This window comes from Pseudophryne corroboree, chromosome 6 (assembly GCF_028390025.1).
Source record: "Pseudophryne corroboree isolate aPseCor3 chromosome 6, aPseCor3.hap2, whole genome shotgun sequence".
Lineage (NCBI taxonomy): Eukaryota > Metazoa > Chordata > Amphibia > Anura > Myobatrachidae > Pseudophryne > Pseudophryne corroboree.
This window is the reverse complement of record NC_086449.1, coordinates 263010725-263030178: the sequence shown is the minus strand read 5'-3', so window position 1 is coordinate 263030178 and position 19454 is coordinate 263010725. Positions and strand designations below refer to the sequence as shown.

Sequence of the window (19454 nt, the reverse complement as noted above, 5' to 3'; positions counted from 1 at the left end):
TTTTTCAATGGTTCAAACCAATGGGATTTGAGGAAATCTAAAACTACATTTAGATCCCACGGTGCCACCGGAGGCACCACAGGAGGCTGTATATGCAGTACTCCCTTGACAAAAGTCTGGACCTCAGGGACAGAGGCCAATTCTTTTTGGAAGAATATTGACAGGGCCGAAATTTGAACCTTAATGGATCCCAATTTGAGACCCATAGATAATCCTGATTGCAGGAAATGTAGGAAACGACCCAGTTGGAATTCCTCCGTCGGAACCTTCCGATCCTCGCACCACGCTACATATTTTCGCCAAATGCGGTGATAATGTTTCACGGTGACTTCCTTCCGTGCCTTAATCAAGGTAGGAATGACTTCTTCTGGAATGCCTTTCCCTTTTAGGATCTGGCGTTCAACCGCCATGCCGTCAAACGCAGCCGCGGTAAGTCTTGAAAAAGACAGGGACCCTGCTGTAGCAGGTCCCTTCTCAGAGGTAGAGGCCACGGTTCGTCCGTGAGCATCTCTTGAAGTTCCGGATACCAAGTCCTTCTCGGCCAATCCGGAACCACTAGTATTGTTCTTACTCTTCTTTGCCGTATGATCTTCAATACCTTTGGTATGAGCGGCAGAGGAGGAAACACATACACTGACTGGTACACCCAAGGAGTTACCAGTGCGTCCACAGCTATTGCCTGTGGATCTCTTGACCTGGCGCAATATTTGTCCAGTTTCTTGTTGAGGCGAGACGCCATCATGTCTACAATTGGTCTTTCCCAACGGTCTATTAACATGTTGAAGACTTCTGGATGTAGACCCCACTCTCCCGGATGAAGATCGTGTCTGCTGAGGAAGTCTGCTTCCCAGTTGTCCACGCCCGGGATGAACACTGCTGACAGTGCTATCACGTGATTCTCCGCCCAGCGAAGAATCTTGGCAGCTTCTGCCATTGCACTCCTGCTTCTTGTGCCGCCCTGCCTGTTTACATGGGCGACCGCCGTGATGTTGTCCGACTGAATCAACACCGGCTTTCCTTGCAGGAGAAGTTCCGCCTGGCTTAGAGCATTGTAGATTGCTCTTAGTTCCAGAATGTTTATGTGAATAGACTTTTCCAGACTCGTCCATACTCCCTGGAAGTTTCTTCCTTGTGTGACTGCTCCCCAGCCTCTCAGGCTGGCGTCCGTGGTCACCAAGATCCAATCCTGAATGCCGAATCTGCGGCCTTCTAATAGGTGAGCCTTCTGCAACCACCACAGAAGTGACACCCTTGTCTTTGGTGACAGGGTTATTCGCAGGTGCATCTGCAGATGCGACCCTGACCATTTGTCCAACAGATCCCTTTGGAATATTCTTGCATGGAATCTGCCGAATGGAATTGCTTCGTAAGAAGCCACCATTTTTCCCAGGACTCTTGTGCATTGATGTACTGACACTTTTCCTGGTTTTAGGAGGTTCCTGACCAGATCGGATAACTCCTTGGCTTTTTCCTCTGGAAGGAAAACCTTTTTCTGAACCGTGTCCAGAATCATTCCTAGGAACAGCAGACGAGTTGTCGGGATTAAATGGGATTTTGGAATATTCAGAATCCACCCGTGTTGTCTTAGCACCTCTTGAGATAGTGCTAAAGCTGTCTCCAGCTGTTCTCTGGACCTTGCCCTTATTAGGAGATCGTCCAAGTATGGGATAACTAATACGCCTTTTCTTCGAAGAAGAATCATCATCTCGGCCATTACCTTGGTAAAGACCCGAGGCGCCGTGGACAATCCGAACGGCAGCGTCTGAAACTGATAGTGACAGTTTTGAACAATGAACCTGAGGTACCCCTGGTGTGCGGGGTAAATCGGAACGTGTAGATACGCATCCTTGATGTCCAAGGATACCATAAAGTCCCCTTCTTCCAGGTTCGCTATCACTGCTCTGAGTGACTCCATCTTGAACTTGAACTTTTTTATGTAGAGGTTCAAGGACTTCAGATTTAGAATAGGCCTTACCGAGCCATCCGGCTTCGGTACCACAAATAGAGTGGAATAATACCCCTTTCCTTAGGGGTACTTTGACTATCACCTGCTGAGCGTACAGCTTGTGAATGGCTTCCAACACCCTCTCCCTTTCGGAAGAGACGGTTGGTAAGGCAGACTTCAGGAAACGATGAGGAGGATCCGTCTCTAATTCCAACCTGTACCCCTGAGATATTATCTGCAGGATCCAGGGGTCTACCTGCGAGTGAGCCCACTGCGCGCTGTAATTTTTGAGACGGCCCCCCACTGTCCCCGAGTCCGCTTGAGAGGCCCCAGCGTCATGCTGAGGTTTTTGCAGGAGCCGGGGAGGGCTTCTGTTCCTGGGAAGGAGCTGCCTGTTGGTGTCTCTTCCCTCTTCCTCTGCCTCGTGGCAGGTACGACAAGCCCTTTGCTCTCTTATTTTTGTAGGAGCGAAAAGGCTGCGGTTGAAAAGTCGGTGCCTTTCTCTGTTGGGGAGTGACTTGAGGTAAAAAAGTGGATTTCCCGGCAGTAGCCGTGGCCACCAAGTCTGATAGACCAACTCCAAATAACTCCTCCCCTTTATACGGCAAAACCTCCATGTGACGTTTTGAATCCGCATCGCCTGTCCACTGTCGTGTCCATAAGGCTCTTCTGGCTGAAATGGACATAGCACTCACCCGAGATGCCAGTGTGCAAATATCCCTCTGTGCATCACGCATATAGATAAATGCATCCTTTATTTGTTCTAACGACAGTAAAACATTGTCCCTATCTAGGGTATCAATATTTTCAATCAGGGATTCTGACCAAACTACTCCAGCACTGCACATCCAGGCAGTTGCTATAGCTGGTCGTAGTATAACACCTGCATGTGTGTATATATTCTTTTGAATAACTTCCATCTTTCTATCTGATGGATCCTTAAGTGCGGCCGTCTCAGGAGAGGGTAACGCCACTTGTTTGGATAAGCGTGTGAGCGCCTTGTCCACCTTAGGGGGTGTTTCCCAGCGCGCCCTAACCTCTGGCGGGAAAGGGTATAATGCCAATAACTTTTTTGAAATTATCAACTTTTTATCAGGAGCAACCCACGCTTCATCACACACGTCATTTAATTCTTCTGATTCAGGAAAAACTGTTTGTAGTTTTTTCACACCATACATAATACCCTGTTTTACGGTATCTGTAGTATCAGCTAAATGTAACGTCTCCTTCATTGCCAAAATCATATAACGTGTGGCCCTACTGGAAAATACGTTTGAATTTCTACCGTCGTCACTGGAATCAGTGCCCGTGTCTGGGTCTGTGTCGACCGACTGAGGCAAAGGGCGTTTTACAGCCCCTGACGGTGTTTGAGGCGCCTGGACAGGCATTAATTGATTGTCCGGCCGCCTCATGTCCTCAACTGACTGTTTAAGGGAAGATAAACCATCACGTAATTCCACAAATAAAGGCATCCATTCTGGTGTCGACCCCCTGGGGGGTGACATCTGCATATTTGGCAATTGCTCCGCCTCCACACCAATATCGTCCTCATACATGTCGACACCACGTACCGACACACACCGCAAACTCACAGGGAATGCTCTAATGAAGACAGGACCCACTAGCCCTTTTGGGGAGACAGAGGGAGAGTCTGCCAGCACACACCACAAAGCGCTATATATACAAGGGATATCCTTATATTAAGTGCTCCCTTATAGCTGCTTTAATATATATATATATAGCCATTAATGTGCCCCCCCTCTCTGTTTTACCCTGTTTCTGTAGTGCAGTGCAGGGGAGAGACCTGGGAGCCGTTCTGACCAGCGGAGCTGTGACAGAAAATGGCGCCGTGTGCTGAGGAGATAGGCCCCGCCCCTTTTTCGGCGGGTTCTTCTCCCGCTATTTTTCCAGTCAGGCAGGGGTTAAATATCTCCATATAGCCCCTATGGGCTATATGTGAGGTATTTTTAGCCTTGTATAAGGTTTATATTTGCCTCTCAGAGCGCCCCCCCCCAGCGCTCTGCACCCTCAGTGACTGCCCAGTGAAGTGTGCTGAGAGGAAAATGGCGCACAGCTGCAGTGCTGTGCGCTACCTTATGAAGACTGAGGAGTCTTCAGCCGCCGGTTTCCGGACCTCTTCACGCTTCAGCATCTGCAAGGGGGTCGGCGGCGCGGCTCCGGGACCGGACTCCACGGCTGGGCCTGTGTTCGATCCCTCTGGAGCTAATGGTGTCCAGTAGCCAAGCAGCAAATCCACTCTGCATGCAGGTGAGTTTACTACTTTCCCCCTAAGTCCCACGTTGCAGTGATCCTGTTGCCAGCAGGACTCACTGTAAAGAAAAAAACCTAAACTAAACTTTCTCTAAGCAGCTCTTTAGGAGAGCCACCTAGATTGCACCCTTCTCGTTCGGGCACAAAATCTAACTGGAGTCTGGAGGAGGGTCATAGGGGGAGGAGCCAGTGCACACCACCTGACCTAGTAAAGCTTTACTTTTTTGTGCCCTGTCTCCTGCGGAGCCGCTATTCCCCATGGTCCTTTCAGGAACCCCAGCATCCACTTAGGACGATAGAGAAATTGTAATAGGTTCAGTTGTCTTCATAGCAGAATGTGCAGATCGGTCACCTATATTTTTGATGCACAGAAGGTATGATAGGAACATAATTTGCACACATATACCCAAAATATGGATACTTTGACTAATGAGATAATGTTTATCTGCTTTACAATATAGCTCGGGAGAGAACAGTAGTCTTATGTAACATATAGTTGTTGAGCTATTTATATTAAACAGGACGGCAGATCAAAATTAAAGAAAAATATCATGATGACTGCAATATAAATGTGTGAATTGTTCTAAGGAGAGTAATAAAAGATCCTTTAGAGGGATTTCAGCCAGTGATAAAATGTAGTATGTGTTACAGTTGTAAGCGTATTTGCAATATAACATAAAGACATTTGGTAATTAGATTGTTGCAGTGCCTCAGTTCACGTTACACAGGTAATGGACTGTATGCTCACCAATCTTGCATGTGTGCCACTAAGAATTATAATTTCTCTTTAGCATCTGTGCATTTCTTACGGGCCCCACCTCTCGCATAAACATTCTGCAGGAAAATCACAGAACACCCGTGTAAATCCTTTTGTTCAAGCAATGTTTGAAGGTGTACTTTTAATGATGGGCACTTTATGAGGCAGTACAGTACTCCCGCACCAAGAAAAACATTACATTACACGTATATTCACCCAAACCTTGATCCTGCAGTCACATACATTCAACCCTTTGTCTAAGAATAAATCATAGTAATACTAGAAAGCCTTTTGGAATAGTAAATTAGCTAAATACAGGTTGAGTATCCCATATCCAAATATTCCAAAATACGGAATATTCCGAAATACGGACTTTTTTGAGTGAGAGTGAGATAGTGAAACCTTTGTTTTTTGATGGCTCAATGTACACAAACTTTGTTTAATACACAAAGTTATTAAAAATATTGTATTAAATGACCTTTAGGCTGTGTGTATAAGGTGTATATGAAACATAAATGAATTGTGTGAATGTAGACACACTTTGTTTAATGCACAAAGTTATAAAAAATATTGGCTAAAATTACCTTCAGGCTGTGTGTATAAGGTGTATATGTAACATAAATGCATTCTGTGCTAAGATTTTGGTCCCATCACCATGATATCTCATTATGGTATGCAATTATTCCAAAATACGGAAAAATCCCATATCCAAAATACCTCTGGTCCCAAGCATTTTGGATAAGGGATACTCAACCTGTATATTACATGGGAAACCTGTAACAAATTAATTTTTTATGGAACTTTGTGAATGATACTTGAGAATTAATTGGCCAGTATTATATACCAATGCGCGGTCCAAGGTAATCATGCTAGGAAAATGAAGTATACTCATTGCTGTAAATAAGCTGCGGGAAAATGATCTGAATTATAGAAAACTTGAACTTAACGACTGCAGTTATGATGAAAGTAATTGTAAAGTGCACTCTGCATGTTATAAGTGCCCTTCACTGCTGATTACAATGTGAGAATTTAATGAGGCAAACTTTATTATAATCTTTTATGTTGTTTACCACTTTCGTATCATTGTAACCCCCCCAAAAAATCAGACCAATCTTATGTAGAAAGTAAGAATGTGTTTTTATAAAACTAGCTGCCATGAATACCAGGTAACATACCACATAACACCCACAAAAGTGGCTACCATAAATACTCTAGTGCGCTGCATACTGATAATGAAGTCCAGTTATGCATAAATGTTAAAGGTGGAGTTAGTTTGTGCCCTTTTACATGCAATCTGACACCCAGAGGTGAGTGCTCTATTGTAAAAGAACAGCCTCATACCCCCCAATATTGAAAGATTGTGATGTATTCAGTCCCACTTGCTGATTAGTGCAGACACATCTCATTTGCAACTAATTCTTATTGGGTGACAGTCTTTAAAGTCTTGTGTGGACAATAAGGTTCAGAGGCTACTGTAGTGGCTATATCCTTTGCAAGGACTTGTAGAGGCAATACATTTTATTTATGGCTCACTAGAAGCTTTGACTTTTGGTCTAGAGCAAATGGTTGTTTTTGTTTTTTTCACAATTAAGACAACTTTTCACATCGGCGCCAATTCTAACTCAACTAAATACTGATCAGCCTGTCTTTTTGAAGGTGGATGCCTCAATGGTTGCAGTTGGGGCTGTTCTCTGCAGCTGGGGAGTGGTACTACTGTGGTTTTTTTCTCTTCAAAGTTTTCAGTCCCTGAGAAGAACTATGATGTTGAGGACAAGGAATTGTTAGCAATTAAACTTGCTTTACAGAGTGGTGGCACATGTTCGAAGGAGCAAAATAACCATAAAAATCTGCTATACCTTTAAACAAAGCACTGTTTGAACTATTGCCAGGCCAGATGATGGTTGTTCTTTAATCCTGTCATCACATATCAGCCTGGAAACAAGAATATTAATGCAGATGTGTTGTATTGCCCATTCTGTACCACCAAAGAAGTTCCTTGCGAGAATAAACCCATTCTGATCTCTGCTTGCTTCATTTCTTTGACTAAAAAAGTAAAAATACCTCATGGAAAGTCATTTTTTTTTACCTGAGCTTCCTCCAATTACTCCAGTGGGAACATGCATCACGTTTTAGTGGGCATGTAGAGGTAAAGAAGACGTTGGACCCAATTCTCAGTAACTTCTTGTGGCCGCCAGTGCATCTAAAGGTGAAAGATTTTGTGGCAGCTTGTTCTACTTGTGTACAACATAAAATCCAACTTTAAGTTCCTATAGGTCCCTTGCATCTTCCAGTTTCTGATTGTCCATGGACACATATTTCCATGGACTTTTGTTTCTGAAGTACCTTCCTGTCAAGGGTTTAATGCCATCTGGGTAGAGGTGGACATGTTTCCTAAAACCGTTCATTTTTGAATCCTTAAAGAGATTGCCCTCAGCTCAAAGTTAGCCAACAACTTTATTAGAGAGAACTCCAGGCTGCATGGATTTCCTGAAAACATTGCTTTACATCAGGTAGTACAGTTTAAATCCAAGTTTTGGAGAGCTCTCTGTAAATGCTTCAAAATTAAATTACATTTCTTGTCAACATACCATCCTCAGAGTAATGGTCAAACAGAATATGTAAATCAAGACCTGGAGAAATGTACCAGATTTATATCTTGGACAATCAAGATGATTGGGTTTCCCTATTACGATAGCTGAATTTATAACAACCTCCTCTATGAGACTTCAGGCCTTTCTCCCTTCTACATTCAGAATGGCTTTCATCCTCACCTGCCAGAATTACCTTCCTGTTAGTTTGTTTTCCAGCAGCTTGTGACAATTTCTTAATCTTTGGAATAAGCGTTTGCTATCACATTGCCTCTTCACGTTACAAGTTCTTCATTGACCGAAAAAGAAGTTAAGTTCCTTTGCTAAAGCCAGGAGATAAGGTTTGGCTTTGAAACATCTATGTTTAAAGGTGCCTACTATGAAACGTGCTCCTAGATTTATTGGGTCATTCCAAGTTATCAATCCAATTGCGTTCAGAGTGAGACTCCCACCAACACTCAAAATCCTAGGGTCTTTCACATTTCTCTTCTGAAACCTGTATTTGTAAATCTGTTTGCCACTTCTAAATGCCCATCTTAGGCGATCTCCATTAACCACCAGGAAGAATATGAAGTAAAATAAATCCTGGACTCCAGAATTTTCCGACGATCTATTTGGTGGACTAGAAAGGTTTTGGGCCTGGACAAGACATGTTGGGTGAAGTCCTTGGATATCCATGCCTTTCAACTGGTACCCAAGTTCCACAAGAGGTTTCCCGATAAACCTTTTGTGGGGTATTCAGTGCCCATCCGTATGGGGGTGGTAATGTAACAGCCCACCATAGTCTGGCACCTACTTAATTTGTCCCTGTAAATGATGCTCCTCGCTGATGGCGGTCCCTCTCCCTGGCTACTGCTTTAGTTCCTTTCCCCGGCTTTAGGCGGAAGCGGCTTCCATACGGACAAAGGGGTGCAGTTGCTATGTTGTCTTTTTTTATTGATTCAGTAGACAAATGAGTAAATAAGTGATGGTCAGCACTGCTGCGCTTTCAAATTAGTCACTACTGTTGTTGCTTGATAATGAACAAGGGTTTCATAATCTAACAAAATAAACACAGGTCCGCCTCTTTGGTTTCCTGCTTGTGTCAGCATTGTTCCTTGTTCCTACTAGTCCCAAAGAAAGCATGTAGGAATTTGAGGAGCAGTGGTGGGAAGGAAGCATAGTGTACTGGGATTCACAAAGTGTATTCTAAATTTAAAATTGATAATGGAATTAAACTTTAAACTTTGGATTTGATACCCTAATGATCAGGGTGTCCCTAAATGTCATCCTCTGGGGTTTGTTCTTTCTCTTTCATGCAGTTAGGCGGAATCAAGTTTTGGAGTAATTGCTGTCACTGAATAACCCACCTTTATGTTTTCTCTAAAAAGGTCCAAATTTTATTGGTTCTTTTGTCATTAGCCTGCTCTCTCCTTAAACCAGTGTGTACAGTTTTACTGACAAAGATCAATTACAATACAAGGTTCAGTGTGACAATACCACAACAATGGCATCAATTGTCAAAGAGGAAATAGAAATTCAACAGCAATGGGTCATCAATATATTTTGGGTGGAAGTTTGTGTTCTAGCTATATTTCTAGAAGTTAGGAAATGGCAGGTCAACTTTCTCGGTTTGTATTAGATGGAACCTGGTACATGGCACGCATGGAAAGTACAGTATATTTGTAGATGTCTTGGTGATTTTTTGGCCCATGCTTTCTTCTGTCTTTTCTCACTTGACGAGACAAGATTATCATTGGTCTCCTTGCAAACAAACTGTGAAATATATTTCAAATAATAAGATTTTACTTACCGATAAATCTATTTCTCGGAGTCCGTAGTGGATGCTGGGGTTCCTGAAAGGACCATGGGGAATAGCGGCTCCGCAGGAGACAGGGCACAAAAAGTAAAGCTTTTCCAGATCAGGTGGTGTGCACTGGCTCCTCCCCCTATGACCCTCCTCCAGACTCCAGTTAGGTACTGTGCCCGGACGAGCGTACACAATAAGGGAGGATTTTGAATCCCGGGTAAGACTCATACCAGCCACACCAATCACACCGTACAACTTGTGATCTAAACCCAGTTAACAGTATGATAACAGCGGAGCCTCTGAAAGATGGCTTCCTTCAACAATAACCCGAATTAGTTAACAATAACTATGTACAATTATTGCAGATAATCCGCACTTGGGATGGGCGCCCAGCATCCACTACGGACTCCGAGAAATAGATTTATCGGTAAGTAAAATCTTATTTTCTCTATCGTCCTAGTGGATGCTGGGGTTCCTGAAAGGACCATGGGGATTATACCAAAGCTCCCAAACGGGCGGGAGAGTGCGGATGACTCTGCAGCACCGAATGAGAGAACTCCAGGTCCTCCTTAGCCAGAGTATCAAATTTGTAAAATTTTACAAACGTGTTCTCCCCTGACCACGTAGCTGCTCGGCAAAGTTGTAATGCCGAGACCCCTCGGGCAGCCGCCCAAGATGAGCCCACCTTCCTTGTGGAGTGGGCCTTTACAGATTTAGGCTGTGGCAGGCCTGCCACAGAATGTGCAAGTTGGATTGTGCTACAGATCCAACGAGCAATCGTCTGCTTAGACGCAGGAGCACCCATCTTGTTGGGTGCATACAATATAAACAACGAGTCAGATTTTCTGACTCCAGCTGTCCTTGCAATATATATTTTTAATGCTCTGACAACGTCCAGTAACTTGGAGTCCTCCAAGTCACTTGTAGCCGCAGGCACTACAATAGGCTGGTTCAGATGAAATGCTGACACCACCTTAGGGAGAAAATGCGGACGAGTCCGCAGTTCTGCCCTGTCCGAATGGAAAATCAGATATGGGCTTTTGTAAGATAAAGCTGCCAGTTCTGACACTCTCCTGGCCGAAGCCAGGGCTAGAAGCATGGTCACTTTCCATGTGAGATATTTCAAATCCACCTTCTTTAGTGGTTCAAACCAATGAGATTTTAGAAAGTCCAAAACCACATTGAGATCCCACGGTGCCACTGGAGGCACCACAGGAGGCTGTATATGTAGCACTCCCTTAACAAAGGTCTGGACTTCAGGGACTGAAGCCAATTCTTTTTGAAAGAAAATCGACAGGGCCGAAATTTGAACCTTAATAGATCCCAATTTGAGACCCATAGACAATCCTGATTGCAGGAAATGTAGGAATCGACCCAGTTGAAATTCCTCCGTCGGAGCACTCCGATCTTCGCACCACGCAACATATTTTCGCCAAATTCGGTGATAATGTTGCACGGTTACTTCCTTCCTTGCTTTAATCAAAGTAGGAATGACTTCTTCCGGCATGCCTTTTTCCTTTAGGATCCGGCGTTCAACCGCCATGCCGTCAAACGCAGCCGCGGTAAGTCTTGAAACAGACAGGGACCCTGCTGAAGCAAGTCCCTCCTTAGAGGTAGAGGCCACGGATCTTCCGTGATCATCTCTTGAAGTTCCGGGTACCAAGTCCTTCTTGGCCAATCCGGAACCACTAGTATCGTCCTTACGCCTCTTTGCCGTATAATTCTCAATACTTTTGGTATGAGAGGCAGAGGAGGAAACACATACACCGACTGGTACACCCAAGGCGTTACCAGCGCGTCCACAGCTATTGCCTGCGGATCTCTTGACCTGGCGCAATACCTGTCCAGTTTTTTGTTGAGGCGAGACGCCATCATGTCCACCATTGGTCTTTCCCAACGGGTTACCAGCAAGTGGAAGACTTCTGGATGAAGTCCCCACTCTCCCGGGTGAAGATCGTGTCTGCTGAGGAAGTCTGCTTCCCAGTTGTCCACTCCCGGGATGAACACTGCTGACAGTGCTATCACATGATTCTCTGCCCAGCGAAGAATCCTTGCAGCTTCTGCCATTGCACTCCTGCTTCTTGTGCCGCCCTGTCTGTTCACATGGGCGACTGCCGTGATGTTGTCCGACTGGATCAACACCGGTTTTCCCTGAAGCAGAGGTTCTGCCTGGCTTAGAGCATTGTATATTGCTCTTAGTTCCAGAATGTTTATGTGAAGAGACGTTTCCAGGCTCGTCCATACTCCCTGGAAGTTTCTTCCTTGTGTGACTGCTCCCCAGCCTCTCAGGCTGGCGTCCGTGGTCACCAGGATCCAATCCTGTATGCCGAATCTGCGGCCCTCCAATAGATGAGCACTCTGCAACCACCACAGAAGAGACACCCTTGTCCTTGGAGACAGGGTTATCCGCAGGTGCATCTGAAGATGCGACCCTGACCATTTGTCCAACAGATCCCTTTGGAAAATTCTTGCGTGGAATCTGCCGAATGGAATTGCTTCGTAAGAAGCCACCATTTTTCCCAGGACTCTTGTGCATTGATGTACAGACACCTTTCCTGGTTTTAGGAGGTTCCTGACAAGCTCGGATAACTCCTTGGCTTTTTCCTCCGGGAGAAAAACCTTTTTCTGAACCGTGTCCAGAATCATCCCTAGGAACAGCAGACGAGTTGTCGGCATTAACTGGGATTTTGGAATATTCAGAATCCACCCGTGCTGTTTTAGCACTTCTTGCGACAGTGCTAATCCCATCTCTAGCTGTTCTCTGGACCTTGCCCTTATTAGGAGATCGTCCAAGTATGAGATAATTAATATGCCTTTTCTTCGAAGAAGAATCATCATCTCGGCCATTACCTTTGTAAAGACCCGAGGTGCCGTGGACAATCCGAACGGCAGCGTCTGAAACTGATAGTGACAGTTTTGTACAACGAACCTGAGGTACCCCTGGTGTGAGGGGTAAATTGGAACGTGGAGATACGCATCCTTGATGTCCAAGGATACCATAAAGTCCCCCTCTTCCAGGTTCGCTATCACTGCTCTGAGTGACTCCATCTTGAACTTGAACTTCTTTATGTACAGGTTCAAGGACTTCAGATTTAGAATAGGCCTTACCGAGCCATCCGGCTTCGGTACCACAAAAAGAGTGGAATAATACCCCTTCCCTTGTTGTAGAAGAGGTACCTTGACTATCACCTGCTGAGAGTACAGCTTGTGAATGGCTTCCAAAACCGTCTCCCTTTCGGAGGGGGACGTTGGTAAAGCAGACTTCAGGAAACGGCGAGGTGGATCTGTCTCTAATTCCAACCTGTACCCCTGAGATATTATCTGCAGGATCCAGGGATCTACCTGCGAGTGAGCCCACTGCGCGCTGTAATTTTTGAGACGACCACCCACCGTCCCCGAGTCCGCTTGAGAAGCCCCAGCGTCATGCTGAGGCTTTTGTAGAAGCCGGGGAAGGCTTCTGTTCCTGGGAAGGAGCTGCCTGTTGCTGTCTCTTCCCTCGACCTCTGCCTCGTGGCAGATATGAATAGCCCTTTGCTCTCTTATTTTTAAAGGAACGAGAGGGCTGCGGTTGAAAAGTCGGTGCCTTTTTCTGTTGGGGAGTGACTTGAGGTAGAAAGGTGGATTTCCCGGCTGTAGCCGTGGCCACCAAATCTGATAGACCGACTCCAAATAACTCCTCCCCTTTATACGGCAAAACTTCCATATGTCGTTTTGAATCCGCATCGCCTGTCCACTGTCGCGTCCATAAAGCTCTTCTGGCCGAAATGGACATAGCACTTACCCGTGATGCCAGTGTGCAGATATCCCTCTGTGCATCACGCATATAAAGAAATGCATCCTTTATTTGTTCTAACGACAGTAAAATATTGTCCCTGTCCAGGGTATCAATATTTTCAATCAGGGACTCTGACCAAACTACCCCAGCACTGCACATCCAGGCAGTCGCTATAGCTGGTCGTAGTATAACACCTGCATGTGTGTATATACTTTTTTGGATATTTTCCATCCTCCTATCTGATGGATCTTTAAGTGCGGCCGTCTCAGGAGAGGGTAACGCCACTTGTTTAGATAAGCGTGTTAGCGCCTTGTCCACCCTAGGAGGTGTTTCCCAGCGCTCCCTAACCTCTGGCGGGAAAGGGTATAATGCCAATAATTTCTTTGAAATTATCAGCTTTTTATCAGGGGCAACCCACGCTTCATTACACACGTCATTTAATTCTTCTGATTCAGGAAAAACTATAGGTAGTTTTTTCACACCCCACATAATACCCTGTTTAGTGGTACCTGTAGTATCAGCTAAATGTAACGCCTCCTTCATTGCCAAAATCATATAACGTGTGGCCCTACTGGAAAATACGGTTGATTCGTCACCGTCACCACTGGAGTCAGTGCCTGTGTCTGGGTCTGTGTCGACCGACTGAGGCAAAGGGCGTTTCACAGCCCCTGACGGTGTTTGAGTCGCCTGGACAGGCACTAATTGATTGTCCGGCCGTCTCATGTCGTCAAACGACTGCTTTAGCGTGTTGACACTATCCCGTAGTTCCATAAATAAAGGCATCCATTCTGGTGTCGACTCCCTAGGGGGTGACATCCTCATATTTGGCAATTGCTCCGCCTCCACACCAATATCGTCCTCATACATGTCGACACACACGTACCGACACACAGCAGACACACAGGGAATGCTCCTAACGAAGACAGGACCCACTAGCCCTTTGGGGAGACAGAGGGAGAGTTTGCCAGCACACACCAAAAGCGCTATATATAACAGGGATAGCCTTATAATAAGTGCTCCCTTATAGCTGCTTTATATATATCAAAATATCGCCATAATTTTGCCCCCCCTCTCTGTTTTACCCTGTTTCTGTAGTGCAGTGCAGGGGAGAGACCTGGGAGCCGTCCTGACCAGCGGAGCTGTGAGAGGAAATGGCGCCGTGTGCTGAGGAGATAGGCCCCGCCCCTTTTCCGGCGGGCTCGTCTCCCGCTATTTAGTGAATCCAGGCAGGGGTTAAATATCTCCATATAGCCTCTGGGGGCTATATGTGAGGTATTTTTAGCCTTTATATAGGTTACATTTGCCTCCCAGGGCGCCCCCCCCCAGCGCCCTGCACCCTCAGTGACTGCGTGTGAAGTGTGCTGAGAGGAAAATGGCGCACAGCTGCAGTGCTGTGCGCTACCTTTAGAAGACTGCAGGAGTCTTCAGCCGCCGATTCTGGACCTCTTCTGACTTCAGCATCTGCAAGGGGGCCGGCGGCGCGGCTCCGGTGACCATCCAGGCTGTACCTGTGATCGTCCCTCTGGAGCTGATGTCCAGTAGCCAAGAAGCCAATCCATCCTGCACGCAGGTGAGTTCACTTCTTCTCCCCTCAGTCCCTCGTTGCAGTGATCCTGTTGCCAGCAGGACTCACTGTAAAATAAAAAACCTAAGCTAAACTTTTTCTAAGCAGCTCTTTAGGAGAGCCACCTAGATTGCACCCTTCTCGGCCGGGCACAAAAATCTAACTGGAGTCTGGAGGAGGGTCATAGGGGGAGGAGCCAGTGCACACCACCTGATCTGGAAAAGCTTTACTTTTTGTGCCCTGTCTCCTGCGGAGCCGCTATTCCCCATGGTCCTTTCAGGAACCCCAGCATCCACTAGGACGATAGAGAAAATCTGTATCCCAAAGTAATACTGCTTTTCAAATCAGAAGGTGATGCTGAGGGGTGAGGAGATTCCCCAACCTTGTTATTCAGATGATAAATTTAAATACCTTAACCCTTACCTGCCACTCCCTGGGGGTTATTTCCTTTGGGTTTATCTGAAATCTTGCTTTAAAAACAAACAAAAGGCAGTATTCTGTTTTCCAAATTATGGTATTCCTGCAGCACTCATCTAGCTCCAAAGATAAGCAATCAAGGTGCCAGTTACCTCTTTCCCCAGGATCTGAATTTGTGCTTTAGGTATAAACTCTAATGTTTTTAATTCTTAACTTAAAAAACACCTTGGACAAGTGCTTTGAGGTGGCACCTTTGTTCTGACAATTTTTCCCCCCAGGGTAACCATGAAATGTTCCTTTTTACCTCGTCCAGATCTTTCTGCCAAATATGAAATCACAATTCCTCCTAAATCAGGACCTAAACATATCCTTTGTGCTGCCCTTTACCCTTGTGTTCTTGGTGGTAGCTCTCTGCGTTCCCATCACATGGTGTGCATGCAGTCCATTGGGCAAACTGCGTATATCGCTGAGAATTGAATTGTCCCCTCTTATGTTCATTTAGTATACTCCTAGGATGACCAGGGAGTAAGGCAGTTAGTATTATATGCTTCATTCAATGCTAGGACACATGCTGACCTAAGCAGCATTTAAGTCGCAGTTAAATCTACCTGCTTTTAACAATGGGATTTTCACAGGCTATTGCTTCTTGTATGTAAAGTTCTACAGAATCTACTCTGACTTTTGCCAATTTCAGATAAAGACCCTGCATATACAGTAACAGCATAGATAAGGTCCCCTTCTTCCTAAACAGGGCAGTGTCTTTTTGTCCTGATCTCCATATTAGCTTATACCCCAATGTATGAGTAATATGAATTTAAATCCTTACTGTCCAGTACCAGTGTAGTACATTTGCTATAGGTGGCTGATCCTTTATTTCATTTTAAGGACTAAGGTGTCCGCTTTTCCATTTCTATGCAGTATTACCAAACTGGCTGCCTGGATGATAGGGTTATAGTAACTGGAGGATTATTTTATCTAACGCTTTAGTGTACAGTATTTAATTATTGCATTGGTCGCCTCTTATGAGATGTCCTTCAAGTGACAAATGTTCCGGTAAGTATGAAGCAGCAACTTACTTGCATGTTTTGGTGAGCTCAGCAGTGATATACAGCTGGGCCCAGAGCTGCACACATACAGCAAGTGCTCAGATTCAAAGCAGAGAAAATAAACATAAAACAAGCGGACTCATGCATATGTCCAGCAGCAGGTGCTTCAGCTGTCCGGTGTAGCACTTGTATAAACTAATGGCCCACAATAAACTGCCAGGATAGCATAGGCTTGACACTGCGAGTAGTAAATAATAACATGGCATGTACCTATTTGTACTCCATTTAATTATGTAATGGAGAGAATAGTATCTTGACAATGTTATTACTGAACTATAGTCATATATCCAATATAAAATGAAAATTGATGTTTTTCTCTTTAAAAAAATCCAGTGACCGTCCTCTGCCTTGCTAGTGCAAATAGAAATGGCAATCAGGTAAGACAAACAGATGGCTGTGGGTTCACAGAATGTTAGTTGGAGAGGTAAAGACATAGGGGTAGATATATTAAGCCTGGAGAAGGGATACAGCAGTGATAAGTGCAAGGTGATAATGCACCAGCCAGTCATTAAGGATTTGAAAAGTGACAGGAGCTGATTCTGAGCGATATACGCAGTTTGCCCAAGGGACTGCATGCACACCATGTGATGGGAATGCAGAGAGCTACCACCAATCAGCTCCTAACAGTCACTTTGCAAATCCTTAATGACTGGCTGGTGCGTTATCACCTTGTACTTATCACTTCTTTATCCCTTCTCCAGGCTTAATATATCTGCCCCATAATCAACTAATCAGAAGTGTGTGGCTAATGCTACTGATTCAACATTATGGTGTATCACTGCACCAGCTCCCCAGCATCCACAAAATATATATGCCACCTTACAGGTGTACGTGCACAAGTGCCCATAGTTGCATAAGCAAGTCCTTACTGTACTTGGTCTACGTTTCCCAACCCCTTTACCGCATAAGCAGGGCTGCCAATTATGCCACACACCCCATACAGTACCTGGGCCCGGCGAACCACTCTGCGGCCCTGCTCATAAGTTGCGTTAACGCACAACTGTATATAAAGATGTCTTCACATAAGCAAGTTTAGTCTAGAGATATATATATATATATATATATATATAAAAATGTGTATTTAATAAAAAAAAAAAAGCTAAAATGTCTACAAGAATGGCAGTGAAATAAACATAACATTGTTTGTCCACTAAAGTTAGGCAATCTGTTATATTATAGACCCCTTTTAATAAACCTAAAAACACAACTCATTGAGACCTTACATTACTACTAAAACTGGTCTGCACAAGTTAATACGGACCCAAGATCAAACTGTGCTATAGTGTTACACTAGTAGTCATACATCTTTACTATAAAATAGCCATTCCCTGCCTGTGAATAACATGCAGTCATACCACTCTGTTGTATACTTACACATATTCAGGCATAACTCTGTATAGTAGCATGCATCCAATCATTCCCCTCGACTGTAAAGTAACATGTATGATGCCATACCAGTGTGTTGTACAGTAACATGTATGTAGTAATATCCGTGTTGAACAGTAACATGTATGCAGTCAAAAACCTCTTCTGTACAGTAACCCACATGCAGCCGTACCACTCTTCTGTATAATACCATGTATGTATTTATACCCCTCTGCGTTACAGCAATCCGTATGTAGCCCTACCCCCCGCTGTACAGTAACACGTATGTATTTATACCCCCCTGCATTACAGCAACCCGTATGTAGCCCTACCCCTCTGCTGTACAGTAACATGTATGTATTTATACCCCTCTGCGTTACAGCAACCTGTATGCAGCCCTACCCCCCTGCTGTACAGTAACATGTATGTATTTATACCCCTCTGCGTTACAGCAACCCGAATGTAGCCCTACCCCCCGCTGTACAGTAACATGTATGTATTTATACCCCTCTGCGTTACAGCAACCCGTATGTAGCCCTACCCCCTGCTGTACAGTAACATGTATGTATTTATACCCCTCTGCGTTACAGCAACCTGTATGCAGCCCTACCCCCCTGCTGTACGTAACATGTATGTATTTATACCCCTCTGCGTTACAGAAACCCGTATGCAGCCCTACCCCCCTGCTGTACAGTAATATGTATGTATTTATACCCCTCTGCATTACAGCAACCCGTTTCATACTTGCCTACCTGACCCTCTCCATGAAGGAGAAAATGCTCTGTTCCTGGACTTTCCTGGTAATGTATGATTGTCATCACCTGTGGTGAGCTAGTTAATTGATAAGAAAGGTGTTTCACCACAGGTGATGGCAATCATTCATTACCAGGAAAGTCCAGGAACAGAGCATTTTCTCCTTCATGGTCAGCTGAAGGCTGGTCAGGTAGGCAAATATGCAGCCCTACCCCCTGCTGTACGGTAACATGCATGTATGGATTTACACTATACTTCTCTGCATTACCGTAACACTTATGCGGCCCTACCCCCCTGCTGTAGTGTAATATATATGCATTTATACCCCTCTGTGTTACAGTAACATGCAAGCAGTCATACCCCTGTATTGATTTTCTGCACTTCTGAAGCATTTCTCGTGTCGTTGTCCACGTCACCAGCCTCTGACCCACTCTTATTGTCTTCATCTTTGCTGTCTTTTTCTCCCTCGTCTGCCGAAGATTTCCGAGAAAGCTTGGATGGTTTCTGAAATGGTTACAAAAGTGGAACATACAAATGTAGCGTTCAAAACATGTATTTGTACACTTATAGCACATATATCACAGTCCATGCAAACCCATACTTGCCTACCTGACCCTCGCCATGAGGGAGAAAATGCTCTGTTCCTGGACTTTCCTGTTAATTGATAAGAAAGGTGTCTCACCACAGGTGATGGCGGCAATCATACATTACCAGGAAAGTCCAGGAACAGAGCATTTTCTCCCTCATGGAGAGGGTCAAGTAGGCAAGTATGTGCAAACCTTATGAAGCAGTTTCTCTACCTGTATCTTGTATCTGTGTAGATCAGGCATTCCCAACCTCAGTTCTCAAGGCACACCAACAGTGCAGGTTTTAGTGATATCCAGGCTTCAGCACAGATGGTTAAATCAAAATAACTGAGGTAGTAATTAAGTCATCTGTGCTCAAGCATGTATATCATTAAAACCTGGACTGTTAAGGGCCCTACACATATAAAGATCCGCCGCCGAGCTGCCCGCCGGCGGATACGGCCGACCCGGCGGGGGGCAGTGACGGGGGGAGTGAAGTTTTTTCACTCCCCCCGTCACCCGGCTCCATTGAAGTGCAGGCAAATATGGATGAGATCG

The 19454-nt window shown here is 45.0% G+C and overlaps 1 protein-coding gene across 3 annotated transcripts in view; it reads right to left on the bottom strand.

The window, feature by feature from the left end:
• Positions 1 to 19454, bottom strand: part of HDGFL3 (HDGF like 3) — a 141709-nt gene that overhangs the window by 5805 nt on the left and 116450 nt on the right. For 2 of the 3 annotated variants that reach the window (XM_063925966.1, XM_063925967.1), the window contains 2 exons: positions 18691 to 18834; positions 4965 to 5050 (listed from right to left, as the gene is read on the bottom strand). In XM_063925966.1, the coding sequence (XP_063782036.1) occupies positions 4991 to 5050; positions 18691 to 18834 (204 nt within the window). In that variant the 3' untranslated portion in view covers positions 4965 to 4990. The remainder of the gene's footprint in view (positions 1 to 4964; positions 5051 to 18690; positions 18835 to 19454) is intronic. The other variant, XM_063925968.1, reaches the window with a different exon arrangement.